This window comes from Copidosoma floridanum, unplaced genomic scaffold (assembly GCF_036245765.1).
Source record: "Copidosoma floridanum isolate Cflo_tuat_1 unplaced genomic scaffold, Cflo_Japanese_pri ptg000004l, whole genome shotgun sequence".
Classification (NCBI taxonomy): Eukaryota; Metazoa; Arthropoda; class Insecta; order Hymenoptera; family Encyrtidae; genus Copidosoma; species Copidosoma floridanum.
In genome coordinates this window covers 15728939-15751773 of record NW_028321881.1, presented here as the reverse complement: position 1 = coordinate 15751773, position 22835 = coordinate 15728939, and the positions used below count along the sequence as shown (strand labels likewise).

The following is a 22835-nucleotide window of genomic DNA, read 5'->3' as shown; positions in this document are numbered from 1 at the left end:
TTCTAGCTTGGATGTTTTCTTGATTCTAAGAATAAGCTATATTGTGCTCGTTGCACGCTTCGTCTAGTGAATTTATATCCGAATCACTTTTAGCAAGATGTTTCACAAGTTTAGTACCTGATCCGCAGTACTGATAGCCTTGTATGTAAAGTTCAGCGGGTGAAGTGTTTATAATCTTATTCAGGAGACCATGTCCTTTCTTATGTATGATAATTACTCTACGGAGGTTGAAACATGACTGAGCTCTAGAGAAGGAAGTTATCGTATTTATAGTTTGCAGGTCTAAAAATGTGCAACTACGAGAGAATTTAGGCAGTGTTTTCATGGATTAGACGTCAATTGTAGTCTAACCATTCTACAGTGCAGACATATAATTGAAAGAACAATGCGCAAAACTACACCTTTCTTACTTTTATGCTGTTGTAAAGCAGAAAAAGTGCTCCAGTCGACATGGTAACTTACTACCTGACAGTATTGGAGCTGTTTTCTGCGGTACATCTTATTGTGGTAAGACAAACAGTTTATCAGCGCTAATGAAACATCCTAATAGACTTAGATTTGAAAATATGCATATCTGTATTCTAAGTCACTTAAACAACCAAAATATAAGTTCTTCAAATAGCTTTTGGGGCCTATAAATGATGTGCAATACTTTCCTTTTAGTCAACATAAAGCAGTAGTGTCTCCATAAGATGCACTACAAAACTCAATAATTATTTTTGTTGATATTGCATGCAAAAATAGGATAATAGAAAAGCTTTCTACTGCATAGGAAGACATAAAAGTATCGATTGCTTTTATCTTTGTCGGTCATTAACACAAGTACTGAAGCACCTTGTGAGAGATAACGTTGATCTTCTAGCTCTATTTCGTCAAGATGAACTAAAATCAAAGCATGTGTATGATGATCACGTTAATTTTGATTTGACGTATAGTCAGTTTAAAGATCCATGCTCAAACTGTTGAAATGATGATAAATATGGTTTCGTTGTTATCGACAACAGCTAATACCGTAATGGTTTCGAAAGTTTTGCTGTAAATAGAGGTCATATGTAGCGCGAACTAATTGGTTTACTCTGAGACGTCAAAGCGTCAAGATGTACGAGAGCCAAAAAGACGTTCTTCCCTAGCTGGTGAAGGCAAAAGAAGCCGTCGTTAAGAAATATAAATTATTGGAATTTGGAAAAGATAAGGTTCAAAGAGTCTTAGTAAGATATCTAAACGAATCACCGACCCTTTACAACAAATCGTGACGCAAACAAAGAAAGAAAATAAAAGAAGTCATTTCGTGATTAATAATTATTTCAATAATACTCATACACTAAAGCTGCTCATTAAACGAATAAAAAAAAAACAGCGATGATGAAGATACGATGTTTGAGTCTGCTGTCAGTCAAAGTGATAATAATGATGATGATAATGATAATGACAAAGACAACGATGATGATGATGATGGGCACTGAAAAAAAAGGAAAATACAATTTTGGAAATTCACTAATAAATTTAGATAATAATAAAATTTGGATGAATGAGATAAGATTTCCTATAACAGTTTGATTGATCAAGCTACTTGTAAAAAAATATTCTGATATAACTCGCATCACTGCAGATAATTTAAGTAAATATTATGTACTTCTGGAAACTTTAAGTGTACATCGAAAGAGTTTTTGCAAAAATGGACCTATTTGATCACATAATAGTAATAAATTAAATAAAATTCTAGCTCCGATGTTTGATCTTATTAGCAATAAATAAAGGGAGGGTCATTGTTACCTCACTACAAAATTTAATAGCCAACGCAACAAGTGGGTTACGTACACTGGGACGGTCCAAATGAGCTGGTGGATCGTCTCCGTTTATTCATAGCTGGAAGATTGGCAGAAAGTCCAAGCTATGATAATGAGATAATATTGATGATTGAAGAGTCATGAGATGGGGGGTATATATACTGAGTCAAGGATAAATTGAAGTCAGTATCGCAATGAGCATTGACGTGTTTGGATGTAAGCTAAGTTAGACTGAAGGCAGCAGCCAAGGTCCTCCTGGTGTTGGATATAAAGTCTCTGCTGATGGTCAGTATGATGTACAAAATAGAAGATTGTGCAATAGTAGCAATTCTGGTGCAGGAACTACATACTGTAAATGAACACGCCAAATTTGTTTACAGGGATTTTCACAATTACTCAAATATTAGAAACAAATCAAACTACTTACCATTTAAAAGATTATAAAGATCAACCAGTGCTTGGAGGCTTTAACGAACGAGAACTTTTAAGGGCCAAGCATTCTGATGTTTATCTTGTAGAGAAAGTTCTTAAAAAACGTGGTAACTAATTTGACGTTAAATGGTGATGATTTGATAATTTTCACAATAGTTTGATTAATAAATCTGATATTTAATGCAAAAATAATAAAATAAGAAAGAGAAAGTAGAGAAAGCTCTGACCAATACCCTCTCCTGTGGAAGATAACCTACTCATCATTAATTTTCACCTCCATGTTCTTTCTCTTTCCCTTTTTTTTCTTTATTGATGTATATCTATACATTTTTTTATAGAAACTTACATTAAAAATCTACAAATTTAAACTTACTATCGCCATGATGAACTATGAATAAAGCATACTTTGAAGCTTTTTCTCTTAATTTATTATAGAAGTTTTTATTTTTTTCCATGGCCTTAGGGACGCAATCTGAAAACGAAGATTTGGATCTCATCATCGATGGTGATGATGACCTTGCACTTAAAGTAGGTATTAATTTTCTTAAGCGCTGTCACTACATATCTCCTATACTTTTTTAACTCTAATAACTTCCTTGTTGGAAGGTAGATGTTCTTAGTGGCTCGGTTCAACCTTGTAAAGTTCATTTTCTTAAACAAATCGAAAATTTAATTATTATGTGCACTGGTTTACAGTATGTTACGTAAAAAAAAGCTACTCACCTTTAAGTCAAGCTCAATCTCTTTATACATGACAAGAGTTGAGATCTTTGTACATTGCTTCGAGGAGGACTCGATGTGCTCTCTGGCTTGTTTGACATTGGAATGACTTCCACAGTCTGGTATACCTCCTTCTGTATGGCTAGTATCTGTCTCTTACTTGTAGGAGGATCCAATTCGCTCTTTGACTTATCCAGCGTTGGAGTGAGCTCCACAGGCTGAAATAACTCTTGATTTTGAGATATCCCCTCTCCAGAAGCTTTCCCACTCCAACATCCTCCATAGGCTGTTGCTCTCTGTCTTCTTATTTTACTTTTTCGTCTTCCTGCAGTAGAATTTGCAGTGAGTTCAGTAGCAGATGGCGCTTATTACCTTTTGGACTCAAAGCTATTTTTTTTCTATCTTTCAGTGTTAACGTCATGATGCTTGTAATGAATGAAATTTTGCACGCATGTAATTTCAGATTTGTTAAATTAGCAATCTTCATAGCCCTGAAATCTTATTTTTGTCTTGACAACAGATATTTTTACACCTTTTGCTTTTTTAATCAACTTATCGTCTTGCACACGAATACAATACATTTTACTACAAAGACCAATAAATTCGAGCATAATTTTACCATTATAACATCCTACATTGGCTGTTGCTCTCTGTCTTCTTCTACTTTTTCGTCTTCCTGCAGTAGGAATTGTAGAATTGCCTCATTTTTCTCACTCATGGTAAGTTTATCCCCCTAAGGCAGTGTATCTGTAGAGTTTAGCAGCAGATGGCAAGTATCATCTTATAGTCTCAGAGCTTTTTTTTTGTTTTTCAGTGTTAACGTCATGGTGTTTAAAAAAAAATGAAATTTTGCACGTATGTAATCTTAGATTCGTGAAATAACCAGTTTTCATACACTTCAAATTTTATTTTTTCTTGACAACAGATGTTTACACACCTTTCAACTTTTAATTGACTTATCGTTTTGCACACAAATACAATACATTTTACTTCGAAGACCAGTAAATTCGAGTATTATTTCACCGAAACACTCATCTGTCATGAGCCCAATCATTTTCTTGTTTTTTCGAGGTAAATTGAAGCGATCATCGTCTGCATAATCTGATGTATAGAACTTATTGATATCTTCGCCCATTACTTTAAAAATGTCCTTATCTTGGATTTCATTAATCAATCTATCAGTGTCTTTCTACAATAACTTACACATACCTGCAAAGCACTCCTCTCTGTATAAATAATGAACGCTGTGTCTATTCGCACCTTATATCCACGTATACGCATGTGCCTCCCTTGCTTCGCTCGCTCGGAAAAAAAAACTTGGACCGTGTACGTACCGGACAGTAGAGTTGCCTACCGCACATGCGTATCCACTATATTCACGTAATTACATGGATATACGGTGCAAATAGACACTATGAACAATAAAAGTCATACATTAGTGTTTTGATACATCAAGTACACTAAGTCCAACATAGTTAGGCTTTTTAATTGTGATACATGTTCGTGCAAGTTGTATGGCCACAAGATTTTCAGCGAATATTTTACGACTGTGAAAGTTCGGTTTAGCAATAAGGGTCTCTGCACTGTAGCGCCCATGCCATTTATTAATAAGCTTTATGTCAACTTTTTTTTGATCGTTTTTCATTGCCTTCCCGTAAACAACGTTTGTTAATAGCTTAAAGAAGAGTTTCTTAAACTCATTTTTAGCATTCCTTCTCTTCATAGTATTCAAATCGACGTAGGGCTTTAACCATGCTTTTTGATTGAATTTCAATGCTCTATGTATATTACACAAGAATAATCCATGTTTCAAAGTTTGCTTAAAAGCTTAATGCTGTATGATATAACATTCCTTATGGTATAAAGTAGTCATCAGCTTCTTCCACTTTGTACCGAATGGTGTCATATGTTCAGGACATAAGGGTAAATCTTTGTGGTCATCGTGTAAGCTTCAAAAATACTCCAAGTCAACTTCCAATGTATAGTTGTAAAAGTGATTATCTGAAACGTAAAACAAAGGTAATCTACTTAATGTTATTATTATTAATAATACTGAATATTTTTCATACGTTTAAAGCATGATGACAGTCATCATCAGAGATGTCACCCTCAGTAAGTTTGCTGTAAAAGTCTTCTCTACTCGGAAACTGAACACTTTTGAGCTTATCAGAAGAAACTGACGTAACCATGCGGGAAAACACCTTTCCTTAATAATAACTTTATTTTATCTTGAGTGTAACCATCTTGTAAAAATGCACTCGAAGTTGTATAGTATCGATTCAAGTAAGATGCTAGCTTTTTCAATGATGACGGCATACATCTGAACGAGTCAATGAATCTGAAGTTGATATCACTACCATTAATATATTTCGTAAAAGAAACGTGTTTTTCTTTAATTCCAGTAATAAATGTGACATGACCTTTGAAGTCTGCAGCTGTCACTATTTCCTTTATTATGAAGTGAGAGTCATATCCAGTCAGATTATAAAATACAACATGTATACATCTTGAATTTCTGTAGTTAATGTTAGATCCTTCATAATTAGCCCCTCTCAACTTACCCATTAAATGGCAATAATCTGTTACTTTTTTTTTTTTTTTTTGAAGATTTTTCCACAAATATGAGATGATTTTGCTAATACGAAGTTTAACTTTAAAAGGCACTCAAAGTTAGCATGTATAATATAAGAAACTTTTTCTTTACAATTTAAATTATTGAACTGGAGCACACTTTGATTCTTAGTTGAAAGTTTAACTTAACACTTATTAACCACTACACAGTCGATTTCGTGTTTTTGAAGTTTATATTCAGTTTCAAAGAAATTAAAACATCTCTCACAATTGAAGCACTTACATTTATGACTTGTTAATTTACTTCTTACTAAACGTGATAAATTTTTAATCCACACATAGTGAATCTTGAGTACTGCAACACTCATTTCACTAGCAGTCTTATCATATTCTTCTATTTATTCCTCATTTTCATCAGTATAGTAATTCTGAGCGAGTAATAAATTGGCATAATTTCTTTTCTTTACCGAAGTTACACGAATGAAGCCATGTTTTAATTATTTCAAACTTTTCGGAAGATATATGGGTTTACGGATACAGAATTTAGTTTTTCAAATTTTACAATATCTTTCACTGAGACTGAAAACTTTATACCACTAAAGTTAAGCTCATTTAGATACTGCATGTACTGATGGATACTTTCGCTGTGCACTTCTGCTGGATGAATATCAGACAATACTGCCCACATAGAAAACCTATCAACATTGTTCTTTACATTAACACTAGCTCTCTTATTCCAAATAACATGCGGTAAATCAAGGTATGAACTTCCTTTCATCAGATTTAATTTATTAATATTTATCATCAAATGTCACATCTCTTATAATGACCAATTTACTTGAGAGCTCAGCGTTTACCTTTAATGCACTGTATTCTTGCAGAGCTGCCATAATATTTTCTTTAAATAAAAATTTTGCATCATCGAAGAATGATTCAATGTCTTGGTGTGCAAGATTCGTGGTAATACCTGATCCTATTCGTTTATGAAAATCTTGTTAGCTTATTCTTGATGCTAACTAAATAAGCTGTTAGTGCTATACACGATTGCCTTTTTGCTTCGGTTAATTTTGACGTAGTAAGCAACTCTTCTAATGTAGCAATAGCCTCTGAAGATAACTGCAACCATCTACGTAAGTCTAAATCATCCACACCCATACCAGCTGCATAACCCAATGACTGCAGCAACATTTTCACTGGCAGTTTGAAGTATTGTAAGTCTGCTATGGTATATTTGATCCTTAATTCAGCTAAAATAATTCCTAGAAAGAGCTCGTTTATGTTCTCCCAACGAACACCAAGTAAAGAATAATTGCTCTTCTGCTCAATCGAACCTTATATCAGTCTTGCTAGCGTGGAGAAGTTGTTGATATATGCTCTCTCTGAAGTGGGAGACCGGAAAGACCCACTGTCAAGGCGTATTCAATCTCGTTGTCTCTGCTGTGTCGATGTGCGTCGATTTCCGTCGAACACCAAGCGAATAATGACTGCTCCGAGCTTGACGCTGCCTTATATCCCTATCTAGTTAGAATGAGAAACCGCGGAGACCCTCTGCGCAGGCGTATTGAAGCTCGTAGTTTCTGCTGCTGTCGATGTGCTTCTGACTTACTCCAAATGAAGAATAACTACTCTGATAGTCAGCGCTACTTTATATTCTCGTTAGACTGGAGTTCGAGTAATGTGCGCATGCGCATGTAAGTAAGAGAGGTGGGAATTTTCCAGAACCTCTATATAAGAAGGTTACAAGCTGCAGAGAGGTCATTCGTCCTCGAGTCGTCGAACCCAAAGGGTCTCCTGGGTGAAAAGCATTTTAAGCGCTAAATAACAATCCAAGCCAGATGGACTACATTGTCGACTTGCAGGGCTTCAAAAGGTGTTACAATATCTTCATCTTGAAGGAGGTGGCAATCATGACACTTCAAAAAGGTGCTACACCTATAGTTTACCAATTTCAAGTGCCTCGCAAGTGGTCAAAACTGTTACCTGGTGAACGCCAGACTAATCAATGGTGAGAGTCCGATTATCATGGAATTTTATGGGCATTCAGTTCTATACCTTATAATAAAGTAATCTTAACGCTACAAAACTTTACAAAAAAGCTAGAAAAATATTTGTAAAAGGGTTGCAGAAAAAAAAGTGACTTGAAGAAGTTTTGTATGATAAGTAAGTATAATACACTTATGATGCTTTAAATCTAATTTACATAACATCTTATATTTCAGAGTAATCTACAATTTGAATGAGACGAGATGTCCATTAATAAAGAGCTTGAACGATGATAAAAGAATTTTTGTTCAAATCATTTACTGAAAAAAATCTAGTGTGTGTGAAAAGAAATGCCTACACACTGAAACACTGAAATTTATAAATGATTTCATAGTTTTTTTTTTTCAAATTGATAATTTGATAAAAGAAAGAGAAGTTCAATATACCATCTATCAACTATCTTTTGACCATCTACCAATCATTTTGATTTAACATTATCCTTTTTTCTTAATTATTGTAATTAAAAAAAATTTTAAGGATATTTATTTAAAGAAAAAGAAGTATCTAGGGCTCCAACCAATGCCCTGACTCGTGATAAACAACCACTTATTTATCTTCCCCATAACTTTTTTTTCTGTAACCTTTCTTATTAAAATCACAAAATTGTAAAAACATAATACATAGTATAAAACAACTTATTTATTTAATATTTTTTCTGTCTTGTGTTTCACTGGTGTAGGAACTGGGTTTGGTAACGTAAGCTGTCGTTCTCAGGCCCATTTTATACGTGCAATTTTCGTATGACACAGCACCAAATTTTCACGAATGAAAGTTATGTCAGTATCCTCATCACCTTCTTGTAATGATGTCGAACTGAAAATTTCTTGTAAGAAAAGAGAAGTTGGATACATTTCTGCGATGTGTAGTTGCTGTAAAGATGTAGGTTGTGATGAATGATGAGCTGCAATTAAGGGAATATTTAATATAAAAGTAAGTATAACATATTTGATGTTGATTAGTTTATAATTTAAAAAATCTATAAAATACCAACCGCTCATATTCGTTTCTGATAATGAATCGGAAAGACCTATGATGGAAAAGAAGTTGAAGATGTAGAACTTGAAGAAGAACTTGATGAAGAACTGGAAAAACTTGAAGGTGAATCTGCAGAATAATACAACGAAGCAAGATACGAAAAAAATTTTGAATAAAAAAAATACTTGACTACACCTGTTTTATCTGATTCACACCATTTATCCAAGATAATCCGTTTTTCTTGAAATTTCTCAGAATCCAACGGCGTCTTGGCTGTATTACTGTATTCCATAACATTTTCATTAGCTTTTTCTCTATCTTGTATGGATCGGCAGATCTCATCCAAAAAATTTTGAATTTTGAACATTCTGGTTCTGTTGATAATAAAAACAGCAAAAGTAGTGATGTTATAAGCCAATGATAAATAATTTCTAGCCAACATTTTCTGAAATATGTGCAGCAAAATGGTAAAAATATGAACTACCAATTAATCAGACCTGCTGCTGTAAAACATCTCATTATCGCCAGCAACAGAAAGCGTCAAGTTATTATTGAAAGCAGACAGAGCACTATGTCATTATTGCAGACTACAGAGATAGCACTAAGTCATCATTGACAGATTATGAGCAGATAGAGAGAGAAAGAGGGAAACAAATGTATGCATTACGTTTTTGAACTTATTATTTAAAAAAAAATACAAGCATGCGTACCACTGGATGGTGTTCGTACTTAATGTAACAGGCCAATGACGTGTTCAAGTAGAGCACTGCTCGAGGTCAATGACGGATGCAACACCTAGAACACACAATATAAAGTCATTATGAAATAAACGTGAGCATTACGTTTATTTAAATTTATTACTTAAAAAATACATACAGTCATGCGTACCAGCGGATGGTGCTTATACTTGATGCAACAGGCCGATGATGTCTTCGAGTAGAGAAGTGATCGAGGTTGATGACAGATGCAGCACTGAAAATGCACTCTATAAAATCATTATGAAATAAACGTATGCATTACGTTTATTTGAATTTATTAATAAAGAAATAAATACAAGCATGCGTACCAGAGGATGGTGCTCCTTTTAATATAACAGGCTGATAACGTGTTTAAGTAGAGCAGCAATCAAGAGCCGCACCGAGAACATCCGAGAGTGGCACCGAAGATACTAGTAGCAGTACAACAACAACGTACACAATTCATGGTAGCATGAGGTCAACACGCGATTCTGACGTCAATGATACTAGTAAGCAGCACCAGCTGCAGTACGACAATGCACGCACTTAATGGCAGCAGAAGATCTACATGTAAGAGCAACGTTGATGGAATCAGCTGCAGTAAAAAAATGCACACTTAATGGCAGCACAATGTTTATACGTTAGCGTGACGTCAATGATATCTGTGAGCGGCATTGATGGCACTAGCAGAAATACAATGCACACACTCAATGGAAGCACGAGGTCAACACGCGAGACCAACGTCGATGATACCTGTGAGCGGCATCGATGGGATTATCTGCAGTACAAATACCATGCACACGCTTGATGGCAGCACTAGGTTATACGTACGAGTAACGTCAATAGTACCTGTTGCAGTGTACAACCTCCATGCACACACTTACTGGCAGCACAAAGTCCATACGTAAGAGCAATGTCGATAATACCTGAGAGCAACATCGACGGCACTAGCAGCAGTACAACCACAATGTACACACTCAATGGCAGCATGAGGTCAACACGTGAGATCAACATCGACGGCACTAGCAACACTAAAAAACGCACTTACTTAATGGCAGTACGAAGACAGCGGGAAAGAGCGAATAGTTGAACACCTGAGGGTAGCAACGGAACTGCTGCGCGTTAATAGTACCAACGTGCTGTTTGCTGCTACTACGCAGTAATATGCGCAGAAAAGAGTGAAGGTAATAGAATGCCCGTAGGGATCTCCCCACTGTTCAGTAAAGTGCACAGTAAAGCGAAAGAGGTAGTAGAGTAATGGGACTCAACGCAGTAGCCTTGAGGCCGCCAGACTGAGCGGCTGCCAGGCTGCAAACCCTTATGGGAGTTTCAGGACACTGGGAACCTTAGGACAGTGGGGATTTGAGGACAATGGGGATTCTAGGATAATGGAGATTCTAGAACAGTTAGGATTTTAATCCACGTTAGTGGATTAGAATCCCCACTGTTCTTGAATCCTCATAGTTTACCTACTGCTGACTCGTAGATAAGATAAGGAATTGCAATAAATAAAAATGTTGCCCAACACCTTACACTGTTTGTTCTGGTTCTCCTACTTCACCTTGCATATTCCAGTAGTGTATGAGTGCATAATGTATGCAAAAGTTTCATCCTGTAACCTGCCATACTGGTTCCAGGGGCTAAGATCTTTGGACACAGCAAGATGAGTGCCGCTAATGATCTAGAATCAAACATGATTCAACCTCCTTCTGTTGTCGTCTTTGTCCTCAACCTTGTTGTAAATACTTAGCAAACGCAAACGTTATGCGAATGAATAAAAAAACTTTATAAGAAAGCTTTATTATGGAAAGTGTGAATAAATTTTGAATGTCATTTTTTGCCTCACCCCTTATAAATCATCAACTTTCCATTTCTATGCTATTGAAAATGGAGAGTATTTGAAGTTTAACAAAATTATTTTTTGAGATAAAAAATTTGTCAATTTAATTTTTTATCAAACTTTGACTATTGCAACATTTATTTGAGACATTGCCATTTTTTAGAATTGTTTACCTTTTTTCTTTAAAAAGAATAAAATATTTAAAAAAATTTCTTTCAGTTTAACTTAACACCTGACACTTATGTATCATAATTTAATTATTACGCCACTATAACAGCTTCTTAATTTGACATTGCACTTTGAAAGTAATTGTTGTTTGAATATTTTATGAGACCTAAGTTTAAATGTGAAATTAAGGTTATTTTGCATTTATGCACAATGACAAGTATGTCGGTTAGGGTAAGGAATTAAGAATAATATACATTTTATGTTTTTCTTACTAATAAGTAACAGCTTATTTAGTAACTTTATTATATATTTTATAACAGAAGACATAAGCCCTTAACATTTTATTGCCCTGACTTTTCAGTGAAATATTTAATTTGAAAAATAATGAGTTAAAACATCATACTCAGGACCATAAACGATAGTCACTTTTAACACATACAAGAAGACCGATGAAATTGTACCTCATGACGCAATACATTCATATTTGCTTCATTATCTACATTTACAATATTCACTAATTCACTAATACGTTCAAGTGAGAAACTTGTTCATAGATTCATAACGGAAAAGATTATGAAAACCAACATTTTATTATTAATAATATAGGTAACTAAAAAATTAAGGGAAATGGCTTAAATTATCTGGAGTTTATTACGATATTTACACGAATCAAAAATTATGTTAGGATGGTTATGTTATTAGTGTTGCCACAACGATTACTTTACATTTAATGCTTTCTAAACTAGAAAAACTCCTAGTTTTAGTATTAATTCCTGCCAAAACTACAGAGAACTACAAAAATTGTTAGTGTGTACTTTCTAAATGAAGAAATTTAACATAAAATTTCTAATAAACTGTATACGAAGAAGAAATCAAGTACTCGCAGGATAGACACATGGAAGTTTTTGTGGTTAATAGTAATCGTAAAATAGACATAAAAAAATCTTAGTAAGAATGGTTTACCAGAAAAGACTAAAGAATCTGAACTTATTAAAACATTTATTGCATCCTATATAAAACTACATAAAATTTACTATGTCAATTATTTTCCGTATAAAAGTAAATTGACTGTATCAACCATTTAAAAAGCTTCACTTAACAAACACGTGAAACCTTATTGTAAGTGGTAGTTTCAAGCGAGAAAAAAGGCGTGACATACATAAAATTTAAGCCAGACTAGCCGTAAAAAGTTGAAAAATTTAGCTGCAGTAGAGCTTAATATTATATTATGTGAATAAATCACGGTTACATGAAATAATTGCCTTGATTGGAGCTGCTAAATGTGTGGTACATTGTAATTTTTAAAACGATGCAGGAGAAAAAAACCAATAAATAGGTTCTTTTTAATGTTATTAATTGAAATACATTATTAAAAGCTAAACAAGTAATAATTTAAAGTTCCACAATACAGTCTTACGGAGAAAGAGCCTCAAGCTCACAGAGTATAGTATGGATCAGCTCAAACGAGCACATTAATAAATTTGTTTCTATAACAGCCAGAAAGTAATAAAAAATTTTTGTTAAACTAGACAAAAAGGGCCAAGACTTATACACTTATAACAAGACTTTAAGAACTAGTTGGCGTATCCTCCAAAGAAAGAAGTTGATACGAGAAAACCGTTGAATTAAGAACAAATGAGTCTACTTTCTGACAATTAATCATTCATTAACAATAGTGACAAAATGATCTTATTTTTAATACAAGTAAAATTTAGGCTTCATAAAATTGTAAAATAATTTTTTGCTTTTTAACGTAAGCATAATAAATATTATTTTTACGATAATAGATTTATTTAATGCATTTTATAATATTTGTGTTAACAGTGATGAGTGAGTTATAAACAGGTTTATATAAAGTTCTCATAAAATTTTCTAATCTGAAATATTATTTAAGATTTGTGTTAGAAAATTAAAGGTATCATACTAATATATCCTACACAACGTTATAATGATTTTCATCGTAATTAGAATAATTGTTCTAAACCAAGAAAAGAGAAACAATCTTTAGAAATTTTTTGTATTTTTCGAGGGTACAGTTTTCTTGAAATAAATGAATAACAAATAGGAAGTACATGTGTAATAGAGGATACTTTAAAATCTTTGACCATCAAGGACTACAGATGTTTTCTTTTGAATCACATTCATTTTCTTCAAAAATAGGATTGTCAAGAAAGACTTTTATCTAATATCAACTCTAGTTGAACCATAAATTAAATGTCACTTTAAACTACCTAAACTGTTTATTTCTTTATCTTTTTAATGACTTTTTTTCTGGTAATTGTCGATATCTCTAATAAATTATTCAAGGTAGTTCGAGAAAGCACAAATAATGCATCTCAAAAACTCTTTTACGCTTAATGTATTGATAAGTGGTGGATTAATAAAATATAATCATTTTTGCTTCATTATTTAAAATAAAAAAAATTATGTCACATTTTTCTATAATAATTATGAACTGATCAAAAATTTTATTTTTCTTAGATGCCATAGAAATTTTAAAAATGCATGGGAATGTTCCAGATGCTAGAAATGCTTATTTTGAAATTTTAAGATCATACAAACAAGACTTAAACGTGGTTGACGTTTCATTTTACATACGTCTTAATCATTCAAGGCTTTTGACATCAAAACTGAATTGGAAGCCAGAGCTGAGGTCAGAAATAACTGTAAGTTGATGCTTAATTTATTACTTTGTCCATATGGCACAATGAGTTGATTACAAAAGATACTTAGAAACAGATCAAAGATATACTTTATCCTCAAGAGCTGTTCTTAAAAATCATCCCCACACATCCATCAACTTTCAAGTGATGAAAAACGTAACCAAGACGTTAAGTTTTAGCATTCTCATTACATAAAGCTCAGAATTTTCTTGCTAGATAAAATAAATGCTTTAAATTTCTGCATAATGCTAATAGTAAAAAATAAGTTGACACATTTTTGTGTGTCCTTGCAATCATGTATTTTTTACTGCAATCTTGTAACAAGAGTATATAACTTAATTCCTATGAGATTCTATACAATTAAGACTCTTTTATAACTTTCTTAGCAGTCTTTTAAACGGAATACTAATATATGAGTCGGCTGATTTTTCTATGGATATTAATTTATTATTCTTTTCAATAAAGATTAAGCATATCGATTTATAAAAAAATGTTTAAACATATTACTGCTATGTCAGAAATTCTTACGTAACTATTAAGTACATTTATATAGTTGCAAGTCATGTGCCAACTTTTTTATATAAAATTGAAAGCTTGTCATAAGTGTGACATGCATTATGACTTCAAATTATTGTCATGAAATTATTAAATTATTGTTAAAGATTTATAATCGTTGTTAGTTGGTTTATCTAATTTTGTTTTATTTTATTTTACGAGTTAATCCATACTGAGCTTATACATAATCGTATATTGAGTTTTATTGCACGTAAGATATTATTTCGGTTTTTCAGTAAGTAAATAGCACACCTTTATTTGTATTACATCTATTTTCTTGAAAAATGACTATTCTATTTATAAAAAACGTATCGGTTTTTTTTTCTTTATCAGAACACGTTTACTAATAAGATTATTTTATAACATCAGTACTATTTTATGCATTGGCTCTCAAGTTTCTACTTAGAAAGCAAGTTACCTAAAGAAATTAATTTATTTTAGTCTCCTGTGAAACATTTTTTTTAATTCTTGGTGGTATTGGAAAGAGAATTTTTTATCTCTTTTTAACCCTTTATTAATTGTTTGATGTTTAGAATAAGGCCTTTTCAATTTCTTAAGTCATTATTCATAGTGCATGTGACTCAGCATTTGTCGTTTTTTTTGCACACTTTACATGTAAACCTCGTGAATACTTATTCACCGTTTTCCAATATCTTTGTCTCACGTTCTTTCCCATTTCTCTGCATCCCTTACTTTATGTGCAGCCTTTTAAGAATTTTTTTTTATTTTTGATACGTACTTCTTCTCTCTTATTACGGATATCTTTAACTAACATCTACAAATATTTCAAATTGCTTCTGTCTTTTATTTTTATTGAAAACTTATGAAACTTAGATAGTCACTTTTTGCACTTTTTTTGTATCAATTGTTCTGTACGTTCTCCCCAACGTTATTATGAAGATGTAGTAAGCAGTATTTCTACTTATTTTCAGTTTAATTTTTTCATGTCTCTTGAATTTTTGTATTCTATCCAATTCGTTCTTAGTCTCTATACACACTCTTCAAATATATAATAACCTTTATTTATACAAGGTTATCAAATAAATTTTTTCACTGAACGTATCTGTAAAGCTCATTAATAGACTCCACGATTCACACTTATTGTCCAATCATACATTTTAACTGATTTCAACTCAAAATCTAAATCTAAAATTTATTTTTTCGTAAAATCATTTAAAAAATTGGTATTAATAATTCAAACGCTTTTAACGCTGTGGAAACGGTAGGAAATGTGTTTAAAGTATTTAAACTGTAGAAACTTAAAAAAATATTAAAATAATTGTTTTATAAAATTATTGTATGATTAAAAACAAGCGTACTACGACTTCATAGATCTATTGAAGTCAGCTTTTTTGGAGATATGACAATTTTGAGATCAGTATATAAAAATGTATCGAAATTCACGCACTGAGAGCGTTGTCAGCTAAAAATATTCCTGGCTCTTTTTTAGAAATCAATACAGTAAGTTTTGTGGACAAACACATAAGTACGAATCATGAAAGTATACTGTGTTAACAAAAAAAATTTTGTTCTCTGCAAAGTAAAAGCTTTTTTTTCTGTTTTTTGAGTATTGTCTTTACAGTCCTTACTGATGTTTCAATTAAATTTTGTAATAAATCACATCATAAAAATAATTCAATGTAATACTGCTCACTGGATACAACATTACATTTGGAAAGATAATATTTTTAATTTGTTTAAATTATCTTGTCACAAGTTTATTACTTTGTGCCCAAGCTGAATGCTTATTAAACAAAATTTGGCCAGTCTGTAAAATGAAAAAACAAGACTACAGGTATTTAGAGTTTTTGCTAGCATCTAATGTAATATAGAATTGTTCAACAATGGTTTTGTTGTTATTAAACTATTTAATTTTCAGTACAGTTAAAAATTTACTAGTGGTATTATATGTATAAAATATAAGTGCAGTAAATGAATTAATTATTCTTGAGCAATTCATCATGTACCAAAAATCAATGCTTTAAAAAAAAACTGTTATCTGTTAGCACCAATCACAGAATTTACACCTAGTTGTAACTGCATAATATGCAAGAGAATGATGCATTTGTTAAGTGTCCTGTAAATCTTGCTGCATAATCTGTTAGTGCAAAAATTAAGTTGTACATGGTAAGTACTTATAATAATAGAAAAACTGTCTCCACATTAGCAATTATTTCCAAAATGAAATAATTTGTGTGTCCCAACGGTATATACTGATTATTTATACGTATGTCCTTGTTTATAAAACTCACTGTATTACGTTTTGCAAAAAAACTAGGGGGCATTTTGAGCTGGCCACCCATTTAGATACATCATGACATGGAACAGCCACCTCGTATATACCACATGCACATTTTATCACGTAAAAATGGTCATATTAACAAGAAAATTTGAATTAATTACATATTAAAGTTGCAAAATGTTTAATTGTAATCGTGCAATAATGGTAAAAGAATTAAAAATGCTAATATTTTTAGAACGAAGTTCTTTATGTCGCGTTACTCGGGGGGCTGGAATTTTAAAACCGACAGATTTTTTTTTTTTGAATCAGAAATCTCTTCCTCTCAAGTTTTTCCCCTCACCCCGTCCCCCCTCACCAAGTGTTCTCTACACACTTCCCCTCTCCTAACTATATATGTACATTTGTCAACCGTGCCGTGTTACTCTTCTGCATACCTTTACCCACCATTCCACCTCACACTCCCAAGCAATTAATTTTTTAACAAATTTTAATTTTATTTCCCCACAGTGGTTTTTCTTTCACTTTGAATTTTTTTTTCTTTTACAATTCTAAAAAAAAAAAAAAAAAAAAAAAAAAACATTTTCCAATAAAGAGATAGATTTGAACCCTCGACCATCTGCATGTGAGTCCTGTACCTTACCCACTCTGCTACGAGCGCTGCCGACTATAGAAGTCGGTTTCTTGTACTTATCGTGTAATTCGTAACTATAACATTCCATTTTTAAATGTATTCACTGATAATACATTCAATTATGAATTTGTTTTATAAATTGTGTATTTGTTTTCTCAATAATACATCTAAAAAAAAAAAAAAAAAAAAAAATTTAATTAGCATAAACATGGTTATGTAGATTAAATATAATAAGGCGCGTTATTACGCATTAAATATTTGTATTTTCATAAACCTGAGGTTTTTTTTGCATTACAGTAATGCTAATAATTACTGTTATAAATGAAAAAAGGTAATGAAATTAAATATGAAAAAAAAAGAAACGAAATATGAAAAAATGAAATATGAAAAAAAGAAATAATGAAATGAAATAAAATTTGAACAAATAAAATAATATATTAAAAAATAATGAAATGAAATATGAAAAAAGAAATGAAAAAAAAGAAGAAACAAAAGAATGAATATAAATAGAGAAATATAAAAGAAAGAAATAAAGGAAATACAAAAAAATGAAAAAAAATGTAATAAAATGAAATATGAAAAAAAATAAAACAAGAAATTAAAAAAAAAAAAAAATAATAAATAAATAAAAAAAAAAACAACAACAAATCAGGGGGGATAAATGGGTCATGGGACCCACGGTAAGAACGAAGTTCTTTGAACATGACGAGTATAAAAACACAATTTTTCAGGTAACAAGGGGGTCGCCAGACCCATTGAAAGAACGAAGCTCTATAAACGTTAATACTGCATTCATGTAGTTCACTAAACAAAAACTTGAAAAACGAATAAAAAAAAAAAATAAAAAAAATAGTTCAGTACTCACGATGGTTGAACTTCGTGAGAACGTCGTGCATAAATACAGTACTCACGAAGTTCAACCATCGTGAGTACTGAACTATTTTTTTTATTTTTTTTTTTTATTCGTTTTTCAAGTTTTTGTTTAGTGAACTACATGAATGCAGTATTAACGTTTATAGAGCTTCGTTCTTTCAATGGGTCTGGCGACCCCCTTGTTACCTGAAAAATTGTGTTTTTATACTCGTCATGTTCAAAGAACTTCGTTCTTACCGTGGGTCCCATAACCCATTTATCCCCCCTGGTTTGTTGTTGTTTTTTTTTTTATTTTTTTATTATTATTTTTTTTTTTTAATTTCTTGTTTTATTTTTTTTCATATTTCATTTTATTACATTTTTTTTCATTTTTTTGTATTTCCTTTATTTCTTTTTTTTATATTTCTCTATTTATATTCATTCTTTTGTTTTTTCTTTTTTTTCATTTCTTTTTTCATATTTCATTTCATTATTTTTTAATATATTATTTTATTTGTTCAAATTTCATTTCATTTCATTATTTCTTTTTTTCATATTTCATTTTTTCATATTTCGTTTCTTTTTTTTTCATATTTAATTTCATTACCTTTTTTCATTTATAACAGTAATTATTTATGTATGTGTATTTAAAATTCTTATGAAGAAACTACTTAGCTTGTTCTCATGCAAAAATATTACTTTAAAGTTATAAAGATTTCTGAATCATTTTTTAAGTTAATCTACCATTTACAGTGTCTTATAACATTAACATTAAAATTATTCAAATAGATAATTATAAGTTTTCTCAAAATTGTACCAAAAAGTAAAATCAAGATTTTAACTGTACAGGCAGAAAAACATCAAAAACATTTACTTGTTCTCGTAGAAGTAAGTCATCTATGAAAACTCTCCTAGCTGCCATACTATAATAACAAGTCATATGTTACGTCACATAATTAAAAAAGTTTCAAAACTATTGTTATTGAGTCTGAATAACTGGAAGATCTCGTTCTAAACACTGTTTAACATAAAATTAAATTTCACCTCCACTTAAAAAAATCCAGGAAGCTTATGTATCTATTTTACGTCCTCAGTTAAACAAGGGGTTGTGTGAAAAATTTGATTGTAAAAAATACTAAAAACTACAAGGTCCTGTACTTCTCCAATCTTAACTAAATAAATTATTAAAAACTAATCTCAAGAGTCAGTATCTAATCGATAACAGTAACCGAAAAAATCAATGTCAGGAATCAGAGTTTCTTGGAAACCTAAATAAAGATATTTTATAAGAAACCTTAGTTTTTAGAACGAAACTTGTAAGAAAAATAAAAAAGCAGCACTTTAATTTATTTTATAGATAAGTCATGTCTTTTTCTTTAGTAAATATTTTTAATTTAACATATTAAATGAATAAATGTTTGTTCAGAGGTCTCTGTGGTTACACAATCCCTTAGAATCAATTTTTTATAAAATAGCAATAGTTCATATATATTCTATTTAAGTTTCTGATAAACTTCCAGTAATGAAGTTCAATTTTTTTGCAAGCCTATGTCGCCATTACCAATTTTCTTTAAAGTTATAATATCTGCACTATAGAGAGTTTCAGTTTTTATAGACCATGAGTCTTAGATTTTACTATTTTTAATCTATTATGTTTTGTAACTTACTTAAATAATAGGACTTATTTAAATATTATTAATAAAGTTACTACTTTTTGTAATAAAATTACAAAAATGGCAATTAAATGGTTTATCAGACATACGCACAACAGCAATATGTTAACAACACAAGTTTTAGAAGCCGGTAATGCCTGAATAAGTAACTTTGACCAAACAAGATTAGCTCTATGCCCTTACTCAATACGCTTACCAACTTCCTTGTGTGCAACTACAATTAAGTATCTTATTATAACCTTAAATGCCTTTTTAAATACTTGTATAAGGTTTGTTCTTAAGTTTTTACAACTCTTTATTAAGTCCTTATAATACAGTAATTGATTGTCTATGTTATTATTAACCCTTTCTGAAAATTACAGTAATAATTTATTGTGCCTATATGATGTACAGCCACGTGGACATCGCGCAGCTGTCCATCAGCCACCTAACGGCTGAACGATGTATACGATTTTTCATCATCCTGTACAGGAAATTTCGTTTAATAGAATGATATAGATTGACGCAGCGAAAAATGAATCACTCGGTGAACCATGCATTGGTTCTATAAACCAGGTTCTAATGGAGTGCGAACGAACGAAAGATGGATAGTTAGACGTGCCTAATAATATAATAAGACCAACCAGTTGACTACAAAAAAACTTACGCATAATTCTACAGTAAATGATTGAAGAATACTTTTTTTTGATAGTTCTTCAAAGTACACTAAAAAAAAACCTTCATCAAACGACACTTTATTCTCGGCTTTTCAGTCAATGTATTGAATATGTGCGTTTTCATACAGAGCACGAGACTTTTGAGGTAGGAATCCAATAGCCATGAAAATTTATTCACCATTAACTACAAGTCACTCTAAACTTAAAACAAAGTTTATTAAAAAACATACGAAGTGGTAATTTTTTTTATAAGTACATAAAAGACGAGAAATAGATCATACGGTAAATGATAAGTTAGGAAAGGTAAAAAACCAGGCAACGCTATAACTTGGGCACTAACTGACTCAACGGAATATGAAAGGTGGATAGCAGAAGGCACTATAAAGGTGAAAAGACAATGTGCACATGCGCCTGGCCGTCAAGAAAATACAATACTAGGCCACCATGTCTATACAGATGCAAGTATTCGTTTTAGATCTTTTATACATATATACATATATATATGTGTATATATATGTATATATATATATGTATATGTATATATATATATACATATATGTATACATACATCCAGTGTGTATTTGAAAGCCTGGACCTCGTGGAAGCGTCTGGCCCAGCAGACATAAAGAAATCCAGTGGCCATACATTTGTTGTTTTACGTTTTACTAAGTGGACGTTAACAATAAACTTTATTGTTGGGGATGATAAAAATCATTTTCATAATAAACACTCATTTGTACATTTTTTAAATGTATTTTTCACATTACTTTGTGGTAAACTCCTAAATGGATTTTTTTTCAAGTAGTATTTCCTAGAGGCCTAATTCACTATCGTTATGAAACTATAAAAAAAGAATTAAATATCAATTCTTCATTAAAGAGTTACTTCTAATTATCCTACAGTTTATTTAATTGAAAGTGTTATAAACTAAGAATTATAATGGCAAAAAAATTTTTGCTCTAAATTATTATTATGTTCTCTTGAAATAATATTGAATACATACATCTACTAATACTGTAGTTATATATCTCTTTCTGTTGTTATTTGTCTGTATTACAAATTTATCCAATGATAAAAAGTCAAACGACTTCCTTTAATTTAAAAGTTGGTCTATTAGTGATAGTTTATTTTAATGTAAAAGGCTTATTAGGGATGTGTCTCGTGCATTGGTTTAGCATAAGAGTGTTAACGTTAATCAATTTGTTTTTTTAAATATCGTTTATTTCAATAAGCACGTAGTATCAATTAAAAATTGTCTTTTAAAAAAAATGTTTTAAATAAGTTTAAACTATTAAGCTTTTTTGTCTTACTTGCAGGACTTCAATTATTCTTTCGTAAATATTTAGACATGTCAGCAATTTAATATTTTGTGTGTTGAAAACGGCTACCTTGCCCTCACCATCTATATATAAGGGTGATGATTGGCATTGTGTACTTTCGGTCTGTCGTAAGTTTTTGAACAAGGAAAGCTATATACTTACCAAGTGCTTATAAAAATAATCCGTTCACGTTCAGTGAAGGCCGTTTAATTCGTGGAGTGGGGAGTATGAATTTGACCAATGAAAGAGGTTGTGTGATCGAATCAGCCAATAGGAATTAAATGTTTGAATTTCCCGCTCAATGAATCAAGTGGCCTCTACTGTACATAAGGTAGAGAGACATATTTGCGTTTTTGTTGTAAGTACATTTTCAGGAATTCTTTTAAAAGTGTCTGGTTTTGTTTGGCTTAATAAAGCTCATACAAATAGTCAGCAAAATGTTGCAAAAATAGTAAAGTAGTAGATCTCAAGTAGATCTTAAGATTTCATGTATCTATTTATTAGCTACCTTTTCATTTGCCCCTAACAACCAAATCACTGATCACAGACGTTTTAGACATTAGGAATTTTGTTAAGTCGTAAATTATAATAAATACACTTCTCTATTACGTACCAATTTATATGACACCCTTTATGATACAACTATTAGTATTCTTTTTATTTTTTTATTTTTTAAAGTCGTTTTGTATTTCTTACTGCAAAACTACTGTCTATGCAATGTTACTAATTTCTATTTTTTCTGAATCAATTTGAATATCAATTTCAGTTAAATCCGTTCCTTACGATGGACGTAAGTAAAGTTGGCCATGAGTGAATAAATCTGGTTTTAAGAATTTTCTCACTTCATTAAGACTTTGTCCTTGAGATTTGAAAATTGTATTTGTTAATAGTGACAAGTGACTAAATATTTTAAATGTCTTTAATGCTTATTGCAAAAAAAATAACAATATTGAAGTAACTTTTCACCAGGG

The 22835-nt window shown here is 31.4% G+C and overlaps 1 protein-coding gene across 1 annotated transcript in view; it reads left to right on the top strand.

The window, feature by feature from the left end:
* Apoltp (Apolipoprotein lipid transfer particle) overlaps window positions 1–22835 on the top strand; it is a 2496658-nt gene that overhangs the window by 1776420 nt on the left and 697403 nt on the right. Inside the window, exon 28 of the mRNA XM_089596186.1 lies at window positions 13755–13939. Coding sequence (XP_089452312.1) covers window positions 13755–13939 — 185 coding nt within the window. The remainder of the gene's footprint in view (window positions 1–13754; window positions 13940–22835) is intronic.